The following is a 12,498-nucleotide window of genomic DNA, read 5'->3' on the forward strand; positions in this document are numbered from 1 at the left end:
GGCTATCTGGCTGACAAAACTGTCTGACTGAACGGCGTGGAAGAAAGGCTCATGTTGCTTCAGTATTTTTAAGCTTTTTATAGGTTGTTCTCTACGGGCAGCGAGTAGCCACTGTGTTTCCTAGAGTCTTATTACAGCAAGCTACAGAGAATACAGTTTATATTGAAAAAAACAACCTAATTCCAACAATGCAGTGCACCATAAGGAGGCTAAATTGGCAAAACAGTCTACGTATAGTACCCATACCTGCTCAGGTACCTCTGCAGGGCAGAAAAACCCTCACTGTTTAAGTGATTATTAACACCAGCTAGATATTAAAGCTATCTAATTGCTTATTCTGACCAGCAAGTTAATCAAGAACCAGTTTAGCCTACTTTCTGAGCTCCAGGCCAACTACAAAATACCAGCACTCAATGGATTACTTTGGAAGGAGCTCAGCAATGTATGGACAGCATCATGGCAGTGACAGTGCCTGCAGGCATTGCCCTCCTCTGCAAGGAAACAGTTAATCATTAGAGAAATTACTGGTGGGCAGGAGAGTAGTGGGGAGGTAAAGGTGAAGGAGAATAAGTTAAAGCCAAAGAACTTTAATTCAGCTCTATCCCTGAACTCCAAAAACTATGTAACCGCATTGCGCAGAGCTGAGAGTACCACCATATTTGTGCTGGGCTTCTGGGTGCCAAGAACTGCTGATTAATTTGCCTATTGTGCTAAAAACATTTAACCTTGAGATAGTTCAACTCTAATCATCCAGGAGTAGCCCCTTTCACAGTTCTCTTTTCCTCTGCAGAGGATCAAGTGCTTTCTTCCCAGTCAATCCATACTGTTTTAATAATACGGATCATGTGCTTGCATAAATTACAGCTTTAAGTTAAAGTCAAACCCCAGGCAGCCTGAAATTTTACCCTGGGATAATTTGAACATGAATTTTAAAGCTGAACCACAGGAAGCACATTCAGGCATCCACTGGACTGCACATTTTTCCCTCCCTTCACTACGCTGCTTAGCCCAATTCATAGCAAGCAAGCACTTCAAAATGCTCTCATTACTGAACAGCACTCTCAGCAAGAGTGAGTGTCATTCCTTCCAGACAAGAATGCTCTAGAGCTTTTAAAGCACACAAAAGACATCTCCAGAATTTTTCGAGTAAATCTTCAAACAATATTCTCCTGCTTGTGTATCAAGTACTTACCAGTTGCAAAAACGTGTTTAGGATTCCCTAAAATCTACCCGATCTTTTTTCCCAGGATGTTCTGAGGGCTAACAGACATCTAGTACAAGGCAACGTATCGAGTGCTAGACTTACCTATGTGAGGCTGATGGGCAGCTGCCAATGCATATTGCTGCTGCTGGGCTGCTGTTAGTTGTTGAACAGCAAGTGCGTTCGGTCTTTGGAACAACTGAAGGGACAAAAGAACAAACAGGATCCTTTATTCCTGCACAAAAAGCATTCTCTCACTGACTTTTAAAGCAATTCCTTTATACTAGATTGATTTCCACAGCCACTACTCTTTAACAGGAAAGATCTCAAAATGAAATGACAAAACCGTATCTGAAACCAATTGCCCATGATAATCTGCCTAAAAAGAAAGTATTTCTGGAATACGGCTAAACCCTACCCAGGGTTCTCTCTGCTATTCTCTGCCCGACGCCCAAAAGCCTCGTCCTCCCAGCTCCTCAGGCACACACACCCCTAACTGCAGCCTGGGGACCACCGGTGGCTGCAACAGCATTTCTCAGAGGCTGAACACCACCAAGTACACTGAGAACACAGCTGCACCACCAGGCAGCCCATGCTGCTTACACAGATACTCTGAAAAGCCCAGCGAGACAGCGGCAGAGTGTAAAGCTTGGAGAGGGAAAGATGATACTCTTCAGACAGGCTCAGAGGTCCTCCAGAGTCAGGAGCCCACAGCCCCTCGGACAAATGAGGGACAAAATGGTTTTTTTCTTTCCCTTCTTGCCTTCATCCCCAGAATCACCTAGGTAAATCCCGGCGAGGAGTGTGAAGTCTTCTTTGCCCACAGACAGAAAACAGCCCCTGGGACTTTCTGGTTAAGCCACCCGAAGCACATACAAGTTTGCCAACTTACTGTTCACTACAGTCCTTAGGAGCGATGTGCAGTGTTACTGAGACAGTCGTTCTCTATATAAAAGAAGTACTTAAGTCTTTAAATGTATTTTTACTCATTTTTTTCATTCATCTAGACCCTTGCTAAACTTACTTCCCCAGCTTCCTGTGCCCGACTAGATGTCTCTACGTAAACACAACTCCCCGAATCCGTATGTTAGCAGCCCACTGTTCATCTCCAGTAAAAACATTCAAAACACCTTCCGACAGCCACTCTGAAAGTATCCAGAAGCAATGTTCATACCCATTTATTTCCAAAAGTGATCATTTTTGAAGCGTGAATGACTTCACGAGCTGCTGTGATAAGTGTTTTCTCTCTCTAATCACCTGGAAATAAAGGGGGCCTAAATGCTATAGAGTTTTCGCACCTATTATCTCTGCCCTCCTTTCAGGCCTCCAACAAGACAACCAAGCTGCAGCTGTCAAAAGCAGCAATAATAATTCCGCCCAGATTTCTGGCAGACACTTGCAGCTATCAACAAGTCCAGAATCAGTTAGGAAGAGGGGGGGGTTTGTAAGTGAAAATTGGACATCGTTCTCCTAAGAAGAGGATAAGCAACTGTGCTTTTTAAGTAGAAAATATGGGGAAAAAAGGTAATAGTCTATATCTTTTTCTTTTTTTTTTTTTTTTTTAAAACAGGTTCAGAAGGAGAATCAACATGCAACAGATCAGACCCAGATTTAAGATCTGGAACCTCAATACCTGGGGGATCACAATCTATGCCTTCCCCAAAGACTGCTATCCCCTGAACATGCCAGGGCCACTCCGCATACCCAAGGAGGGTCCTAATGCTGCTGATGGAAAACGTATCAAATCCACAGGTCTTTTATCACCTCCGTGGGCCTAACTCCAGGATGGCCATAACACATTCCTAGCAGTCTTTACTCAGAAAACATTCCCTCTGCCTTTTTTTTTTTTTTAATTAAACACCGTTCAACAATACTTCATGCTTCCACAAAGCTGAGTGCTTGCAAGGGGTATAATCTTCCCTAATACATCATCTGTCATTAGCAGCTGGATCAAATACTTAGTGACATCTCTTAGTTAAATAAAGCAAGCACATCGCGGACACCGTGACCTACAGAAAATGGAACGAAGGATACCGGCGCTGTGCGAGTCTCCAGCAGCACGTTGCTTGGATCAGAACCGGCAGAAGAGTTTAAAAACAAAACAAAAAACAACCTTCAACTGCTTCATTGCTCTAGATGCATCTAGAACAGTCGTGCTTGCTTTTGTGGCCTGCTTTTGGGTTGAATTCAGGGGTCAAATATTCTAGCTTTCTTCAGCTGCAAGCACTTGACTGAAACTTTTAATTTTTCATGCTCTTGCATCCCTGATATCAGATCTTCCATCACGCTGAGTTCTATCAAGGTGAACAGTGGAAGAAGTGGCTAGGTAAGTGGGACTTTTTGCCCTTAGGATCAGCAGCTAATTTATCTCCTCTGAAAATAGGTTTTCTTTTGCCCAGTTTACATATGCAATGATTTCCACACCTCCGAAATGCATCTCAATGATTAATTTCTAAATTAGCAGTGGTAGCAAAAAAAAGGCAAAGCATAAATATTTGACCTGATATCTTTATTTATTTTTATCATCATCACTGTCTGCTTGCCCTCTCTCCCTCTTGTGACCACAGCTAGATCTGACTTCCAGCCACGAGGTACCCACACAAGCTTCATGCGTTTCTCCGCTGCTGAAACGAAGGCGCAGTACCCAGCACGCCCTGCAAATGGCTGCTGCCACAGCCACGAGATCACAAAGACTCAGAGGGAGACAGAAAGGATGCTCCTTTACCTAGAATTGCAACTGGTGTAACAGAGGGGAAGAATCTGGAACACAGTGGCAGTGCAGAGCCCTTTCATCTGCTTAAGGGGAAAAAAAAAATGAGCGAGAATCTCTACATCTGCAACCTAAACTCAGTGAGAAAACTAACGATCTAGCTCCGGCTTCGTTATCATTGCTTCCCCAGACTATGTTCTCGAGCTTCTGTAAAGCCACGTGCAAACACCTGGCCGCTTACACTGCGCTGCAGGCAGGAGGAAGGGCTGGATTCCTCCTGGCTGCAGAAAACCTCCCAAACCTTTACGGAGTTTTCCTTTCAAAGGCAGAACAGGTGAATGGTGATACCTAAGCCCTGGACTTGGGCAGTGTCAGTCAGCGACCTCTCTCCCCCTCTGGATGCTTTAAAACGCAGTTTTCCTAAGGCTCCAAACCAAGACTTGACTTACCCAGAAGGTGTGTGAGCAGCTAGAACCCTGTGCAGCTGAGGGTTGTGCACTGCCTGTAACTCACACAAGGGAGAGGAGCCAACAAACACGGTCAGAATTTCAGGCTGTGCTCAGCCAGCTAAGCCCCTACGCCACACGAGCTCTGGGCATCATCAACCCTACGTATTTAATGGCAGCGTTACCAAGGCCTCAATGCACTGTCTCCATCTCCTGACGGCAAAGCCCTATATTCCAAAAAAAATTAAAAAAATCACAGAACACCAAAGGTGAATCTCCAATAAAAAGATTTTTGTCATCTTACTCAGAAACTTACATTAAATTAAGGTTAAACTACATTTCCATATTAAATTGTGGTGTCCAGTAAGTGGGGAAAAAAAAGAGAAGAACACTCCTCAAAGAGCTATTAACTGGAATTCAAACAAATCCACGCACAGAGCATTTTGACCTGTTACATTCAGCGAAAACCCACAGACAAGTGACGTAGCTTTGGAGGGGTTCAGCAGTCTCACCCGACAGCTCAAAAACTGAGGCTATTTTCTCTCTCACACACAGGTATAGCAGTAAAGTATCACCAGCAGCATGTGGGGGAGCTCACAGAGGGAATTCCAAGAAACCAGAACAGCACGGTCTGTGTTACAGTTATGGCAACACTGTACGATTAGATTTCTGTAATCCCGTTTCTTCTGCAATATAAACATCTGACATCTCTAATCAGATTACACGTGATTAAGACCTTCCCTTCTTCATATTGCTTTTAGCTGCACTTGCTTGTAATCCCTTCGAAGTATGAGGCGCTTCCCAGTGGGCCAAGAAAGACGCTTTTAAAGAGATCTTTCTGCTCAGGATATTCAGGATATATTTCTGACAAATGAATGGAAAAAGCCCTGTACTTTCAAAAGACAGACCTCTTTCACGCAAGCTACAGCAAATACTGAGGAACCCCAGCTGCTGGGTGTAACGTATTAAGGGGATGGGTCCGACTCCTTGAGCCAAGGCACGCTGCACTTACACCGGTGTGCAGTGAGGGGTCGCATGCGGCAGTGAAAAAAAGTTAAGAATGATTTCCTATCTTTAATGCAACACTCATGCTTACAAAAGCCTGTCATTTGCACTTACTGTCGTTGTGAGTAGCTGTTGCAATAAAGCTGGAACTTAAATAACAGCCTGCACTGAGCAGCCTGCCCTGCTCGCCCTCAGCGTGGCCCAGCCAGCGCTGAGCGTGCCAGGCCCATGCAGCGGGCATCCGGCCGCGCTCAGAGCGCCGGCACACCCTGCTCCCCCACCAAATTTCGGTTTAAAGAAACGACAGAGAACCACGGCTTCACCAGCAGCACAGAAAAAAGCTTTAAGGATGATTACGGAGAGACTACATCAGCTCCACACAGACATTACCTATCCACTACACAGAGAGAAACCAGGCACGTCTGCAGGGCCATCCAGAGCCTGAACCCAGAAGTGCACTTTGGTAAAACACGCTCTCCAGATACGCTTTGCTTCAACAAGTTTTTTTAGTCTTTTTTTTTTTTTAAAGGCAAGGAAAAAACACTAACTTGTAAATGAGTCTTAAATGGAAAACGCTGCCAGACAAAACAAAAATTACAGGCTTCGCATCTCTGCGGTTGTTTTCCTATACCTAATGGTTCTTCAAAAATCAGATAGCTGCAACATGTTTAAAAAAAGCAAAACAAGTTTCGTTGTTTAATTGCTTAAAAAACTCAAAGTAAGTTTTGCATTCAAGGTCCTACCCCTGAGTAAGACAAAGACTTGCGAACAGCTTGCTTTTTTCTCCTTTCTGAGCTATACAGCGGCTATTTAGCTTAATCATTAAAAAAATTTCCTCCATTAACCTCCCCAACGTGCTACATAAGAGAACAACCGCCTAAACCATAACGGTTATTTACATTGCCTTTAAGGCTACGATAAGTCTCCGAAGGCAGGGCTTTCGTATAAACATGGCAACAGTCCTTCCTCTGTACACAGTGTCAATCAGGCTGTTTTGCTAAAAAAACGATCAGATATTTCAGGAAACCCAGGGCTAGTAATATACTCCTGCAATAAGCTCCAACAAAGGATTTTATTCTTCTTTGAAGGATATTACGCTTACAAAAGGAAAGCAATAAACATTTACAGTCGTTACCCAAACGGGCAGGAACAGGAGCAGATTACAAGGCGATCATTGGATCTAGGCCCAGCATTCAAGAGAGGCCAAACAGCAAGGCCAGGACTTGCCTTACTTGTCCGGGCCGAGGAGTCTGGGCTGCTGTTACAGGAGAAAAGGTCAAACAAACCCGCTGGGCTGAGATAACGTTCTGTAGTGCTGGACTCTGACCCCAGGCTTTGAGCCACGCTGCAGGAAGATGGAGCCAGTTCAGATTCACCGTCCCTTCAGCCTCCCCTGATCAGTACTGCCGAGACCCCAAAGGTGGGCTGCAGCACCCAGGCTGAACAGCGGCTCGGCCTCTAAGTCACTTTCAGGGCTCGAGGGTTTTGTTGCTTAGTACATCTCACTAATTAAAAGCTCTTCTCCAAGGCAAGCTTACTCAAAAGCTACAGCTGATCAATCACCAGCACTCTGCCGTGTCTGACCGCTCGCTACAGGCCCTCGCACCCGCCGTTCGGACTGCCGTAAGCACAGGTCTCCTGCCTCGAGCTGACGAGGAGGATACGTGCAGCGCTCTGCAGGCACACGCACGGCACACGAACGATGAAACCATCCTAAGTCTTCCTCCGTAACACCCCAGGGTGAGAGCCTGAGCTCACGCTAACCCCAGGACGGCTCCGGTAGAGGAACCCTGGCGATACGTTACCTGCTGCTGGGAATTGTAATCGAAGAGCCCCACGGTGGCTGCGGCTGAGTCCACGGGTACTTGGGTGCCAGAATAATCAAACTGAAGAGGCTCCATGCCAACGTGCTCCATGGGATCCAGAGGGACACTCTGGGACTCTATGTTGGAGAAATCTTCCACCGGCTTGGCACCATTAGTACTCGCCAGCTGGGCTAAGCCCTCGGATCCGTTCTGGTTTGGACCCAGCAGATCTACTTCACTAGCAGAGTTCTGGCAATTACCAGGTGTGCGGCTACACGGAGAGAAAACACATCCGTCACTGGGCACGTCCATTTACTGCTCTGTCACACAGCATCAGCTCTCAGCAACACACACTACTACCCAGAGATACTCAAAGATGGGGAAAAAAAGAAAAAAGATGTAGGCAGCTATTCCAGACCCTCCTGGTACGAATTCTGCAGAACAATCTGTGTAATTAAAAAAAACACCACAAAATCCCCAACCCTCTGCACTTCAAAGACCTGCTACAGTACTAGTGTACAAATACTCTTTTTTTTTTCCTCCTCAAGTGAGAAGAGAGCCATAAAGGACAGGGTTTCAGAAATGGCAATGTTATTTTTCATAAAGCTATTCCATAACTATAACAACATAAAGCTCTGACACTGTATCTCACTTGAAACCTGAAATAGCTGCCATGGTTTCCTGTTTACCTAACGCGAGCACTGGGTCGAATTGAGAAATGGTTCGTCTCTATTCAAGGGCCAGCAGTATGGTCTCACAGCGCATTTGTTTTCCTTTTACAGTTTTCCTACATGTCAACACAAGGCTCAGCAAGCAGGTGAGCTAGCAAGAAATAGAAATGCATTCTTTGATTTTATCAATAGCCCAGATTTCACAAGGCCTTGATCTCCAGAGCTACGAGGAACAAGTCCAAGAACTCAAGTACAGCTCACACCAGTCTACAGGCAGGGTCAACATCTCGGTAGGTATTTCCAGAAGAATCCCATGCAAAGTAGCTAAAACTACATATGAAAACAAAACAAGGCTAGACACTACAGAACTAGGTGTGCGCAGGCCATCAGTTACCCTCCGCTTTCTCCCAAGCACGTCCCTGTGTACGCTATGGTCCTTATGGCACTGCTTCAGAGAGCCAAAGGCTTTTCACTACTGCTCTCAGAGCATGAAAGATCTTTCAGAAAAGTGTGACGCTGATTGATTATTAACTGATGGTGCACATACCTGAAGTCTTTGACATCTGTGTCGATTCCATTCTGCACAGGCAAACCATTTGTTTTATCCATCACATCCCCCTCCTCCTTCAGATCTCCTAATTTATCGCCATCAAATGTGCCCTTATTTTTCTTATCCCCTTTGTCATTCTCATCACTCTCTGCATCCCTTGGCCCCTAGGCAAAAGAGACATTATTTTAATAAGCTTCGGTTTCAGATCAATTTTGCTTTCATTCCAGGATGTTAACAAATCAAAGAAACATGTCATAATAAAAGTAAGTTGCTTTTGAACATTAGTTCTTACAAATAAAAACATAAGAGCAAAATCATAAATCATAATCAAAGAAACAAAGGAATCAGACCTCATTCCCTTCCAAAAGAGGTTTTGGCTACCTGTTCGGTTTCTTCCATTCAGTAAGTCAGGGTCCAACTCTACCAGCTCTAAAAAAATCCCACCCCAAGGTAATTTTAAAGAGTATTTACCCAAATCCTCCTTATAAATGGGACTTGGGCACACTTCAAAATTAACTCAGGAGCTTTTAAACACAACAGCGTGCACGAAGGTGTATGAACTGAACTAGAGCCTCTCCATCGGCTGATGTCTCCACGTCAGAGATGCGGTAACTGCCCGGGCAAGTGCGTGTACCCAGGCAGAACAGGACCGAACAGGACCGCCACACAGCTGCCTCGCTTTTGGGGGGCATTACAGGGATTTGCACAGGGAACTCCACGGTGCAGCTCCTAAGAGCACTCGAGTCGATGACTAGCTCAGATCATATAACCCTAAAGCACTTTTTGCAAGGGGAAAAAAAAGAAAGGATTTAATTTCTTGTTGAGCATTTTGTAAATGGCACAGCATCTGCAGCATTCCCACCCCTAATGTCTGCATTTTATTTCACTTGGGAGAAGAATAAAGGGTGGTTATGCCAGGGGCACTATTTTGAACAACAAAAGGGAGAGGAAAAACAACATAATTTATGATAAAAAAACAGCAAGGGGCATATAAACAGATTTATCATAGATAGTTTTGGTGCTGTCAAAAGTCAGACATTCAAACCCTCTCTTCCACTTCAATAGAGGAAAAAACACTCCACATACATACCAGGGCATTTGAACCCTGTATCAACTACATCATTTTTCCATTCTCTTTTGTTGTTGTTGGTTTGTTTGTTTTTTTTTAGTTTTGTTTTTTTTTGGGGGGGTGGGCTGGAGCAGTAGGTTCCCTGCCATACTTAGAAAAAAGATCATTTTAAAAGCAATGATATTCTGATGTATCTTCTTAAATAAAATCCAATCATTCTTCACTAGTATCAGAGAGCAGAATTGGAAATGCCAATTACAAACACAAATTCGGAGCCCTGTTTTCACCCACACAATGTGATATTTACAAGTTTTCCCTTTGTTTCAGAACTGACATCCTGACCACCAGAGCTGCAGAGCAGACACCTCCCTAACCCCAATTCTGGATGATAAATTTGCTTCCTCCACTGACTGCTCCCCCTCCCCCAAGTCATCTTTCCTAGGCTCTGGATTCAAGAAAGTTAGCAGGTGCCCACTAATGAGGATCAAAAATAAGAGGATGGATGAAGGAGACCACAAACCATCTCCCTGAAGGGATGAGCACGGCAGTCTTCCATCGGTAACGAACCTACTCGGCTTTTCTGTTCCCCGACACTGACCCAGCACCCGGCTGACGAGGCAGAGCTGAGATGCAGCTCTTTTTTCCCCCCAGTATGGGGACAGCACTCGATGATGCCTCTCCTGCCACGTCCTTAGGTTTGAGGCAGCAGCGACTGCGCTCTCTTCCCCACCCCACCGAGCACAGTGACTAACGCCATTCCTCCCCAGGAAACAATATGCCCTTGAAAGTGATTCCCAACCCGGAGTGGCTTCTGTAGCTACGTTACGTCTCTAGCATCGTCACATGGAGCTTTCTGTTCTTAGCCAGCAACAAAGCATCCGCACGCTCACTCAAGAACCACGCTGTTCGCTACAGGTACGTTTGCATGCTTTCCCAACCACGGGTTCAGATGGCGTTACTGTAGGTGTGCTTATCCTCAGAGCTGGGAACGGCAGCAACCTCCCCGTCCTTCACAGCCGCCTCCCACACTGCACCCCTCCGTCGAGAAGAGCCGAACTGCTGGCCTACCCGTTTAACAGAGACTGCCGAGCTACTGGAGCAAATAAAAGGAGGAACATCCGCCTCTAGGGATGGATTAACAAACAAACAAACCAAGCAGCAAATGGAGAAAACAACATAATGGGAACTCAAAGTTCAGAATCAGGCACACTTACAAATCCTCCTTTCCTTAGGCAGGAATCTCCAGGAGATGAGCTCAACACATACTCCACCATGCTAACTCCAAGTCCTCCACTCTCTGACCGTGGTGAAAGCACTGAGTTGACTTCACTATTCACATGAAAGCCCTGACCAGGTCTTCTCTGAACCATAATTGGTTGGGAAACAGAGTGATCTGGAACAAAAACATGTGCAATTCTTACAAGCAGATCCAACTATTCAAAGGAGGCAAGTCATTAAAACGTACTCTAGTGTCTTAATTGTACTAAGAAGCGCCAGCTTTTTGACTCTGATGACGTCCACTGGAAAGAGAAGGATTGCTCTCTAATCCGTAAAATACTAGAACCTGTAAAGCTTACAAGTGACAACTGCATTCAAACTCTAAAATCATAAAATTTCAGAAATTTGTGTCTTAAGTAAAGGATGCAATAAAAAAAACAAAAGTTCTAGTATTTACATGTAATAAAACTCTTGTGTTAATACAGGGAGGAAAACAATCAGTCCCTCTTTTAACTGTCATTTCAAGTATCATCCTATGGTTACACCAGCTGCCATCTGTTTTCTTGGTTGTATGAGTTAACATCCTCATAACTCATGATCACAGTTTCTCTCAGCTATTATTTCCTCAAGAAAAAGTTTGAGAACTTCACTTCTTCCTCTGACCTCCTGCATCAGCCCCATCCCTTTATCCCCTCTGCAGTCTGAGGGTTTGAGATCCTACCAGAGCTGACTAAGGAGAGATGTCTCCAAGTCCTGGCAGGCTCTGCAAAAACTGCTGCCTGGGCAGGAGGCGACCTCACATCCCAACGAGGGAAGGGAAGACGTACTCAGCTCCTGCGTGTTCAGACTGGTCAGACTGGTAGAAGCCAGTAAGTCAAAAATTCCAGGCAGAAGACATGGTAGGTGCCAGGGGATGGTGGAAGGGACGTGGAATGACATCGATACTGTCGTTTTCTTGTAAGGCGTAAGCCATCAAGAGAAGAAATTCCATCACTGCTCCTAGCTGCACTCCCTGCCTTCTCCCTCACGCTAGCACGAGCATCTTTGTGGCCGCAAGTAAAGCGGGCTGAGGAGGCTTCTCTGGGATAAAGCTAAGAAAAACAGGAGCTAGTTTTAACCTAGATCAATTCCCCGGCAGATTTCATCGCACTGCTGCATGACTAATTGTACCACGAGGAGAAGAACGGAGCAGCCTGCATCAGACAGGGCTGTTTCTTTCAGTGGTACTGGCTCTAAGTGCTCTCAAACTACCACAAGCTAAAGTAGCGAAGAACCAAAGCCACGTGGGATGCCTGCAGCACTGGGGACACAGACAAAAGGGAAAAGGGATGGAGCAGAAGGCCAGGCTTCATCAGTTCCACCGCTCATGGAACAAAGCAGACTTCTGGCCCGGGACACTTCTGCACCCCACCTCCAAACCGTGCTCCTCGCTCCCCAAGGTCACTGCCAGACCACGGCTGTTTCTTCGTTTTAGATGAGCAAAAGGGGAAACTGTGACTTCCCTGACTCACAGACAGCAGCGCAGGTCACGGCTCAGGAATAAAGGCTGCAAGGTGCACAGGATTAATTGAGAATAAACAAAGGAAGAAATGAGACTGAGGGCTTTGACTCATGGAGATCTGTGATCAGCCAGCGTAGGAGGTTACCTCCCCCACGTCTCCCCTGCTTGGCCAGTGGGTGCAGCCAGCCCAGCAGGAGCAGCAACGGAGAAAGTCTCAGCTATTACTGTAGAGCCTGGCTCCAGCCCCCTAATCCACCCTCAACTTCAGTTTGTATTAATACAAGCAGGCACAAGCTGCTGTTGAGGACTGGATGCACGTGCT

General features: G+C 45.6%; 2 protein-coding genes across 17 annotated transcripts in view; both read right to left on the bottom strand.

Annotated features, from left to right (window-relative positions):
* SDC3 (syndecan 3) overlaps positions 1–12,498 on the bottom strand; it is a gene marked incomplete at its 5' end in the record, with an annotated part of 120,821 nt that overhangs the window by 72,362 nt on the left and 35,961 nt on the right. The window lies entirely within an intron of this gene.
* The window catches only part of PUM1 (pumilio RNA binding family member 1), a 71,785-nt gene that overhangs the window by 31,126 nt on the left and 28,161 nt on the right, over positions 1–12,498 (bottom strand). For all 16 annotated transcript variants that reach the window (XM_080566839.1, XM_080566852.1, XM_080566847.1 and 13 more), the window contains 4 exons: positions 10,672–10,850; positions 8,386–8,552; positions 7,168–7,438; positions 1,307–1,400 (listed from right to left, as the gene is read on the bottom strand). In XM_080566839.1, the coding sequence (XP_080422965.1) occupies positions 1,307–1,400; positions 7,168–7,438; positions 8,386–8,552; positions 10,672–10,850 (711 nt within the window). The remainder of the gene's footprint in view (positions 1–1,306; positions 1,401–7,167; positions 7,439–8,385; positions 8,553–10,671; positions 10,851–12,498) is intronic.

Source organism: Anser brachyrhynchus, assembly GCF_964034855.1.
Source record: "Anser brachyrhynchus genome assembly, chromosome: 24".
NCBI classification, from domain to species: domain Eukaryota; kingdom Metazoa; phylum Chordata; class Aves; order Anseriformes; family Anatidae; genus Anser; species Anser brachyrhynchus.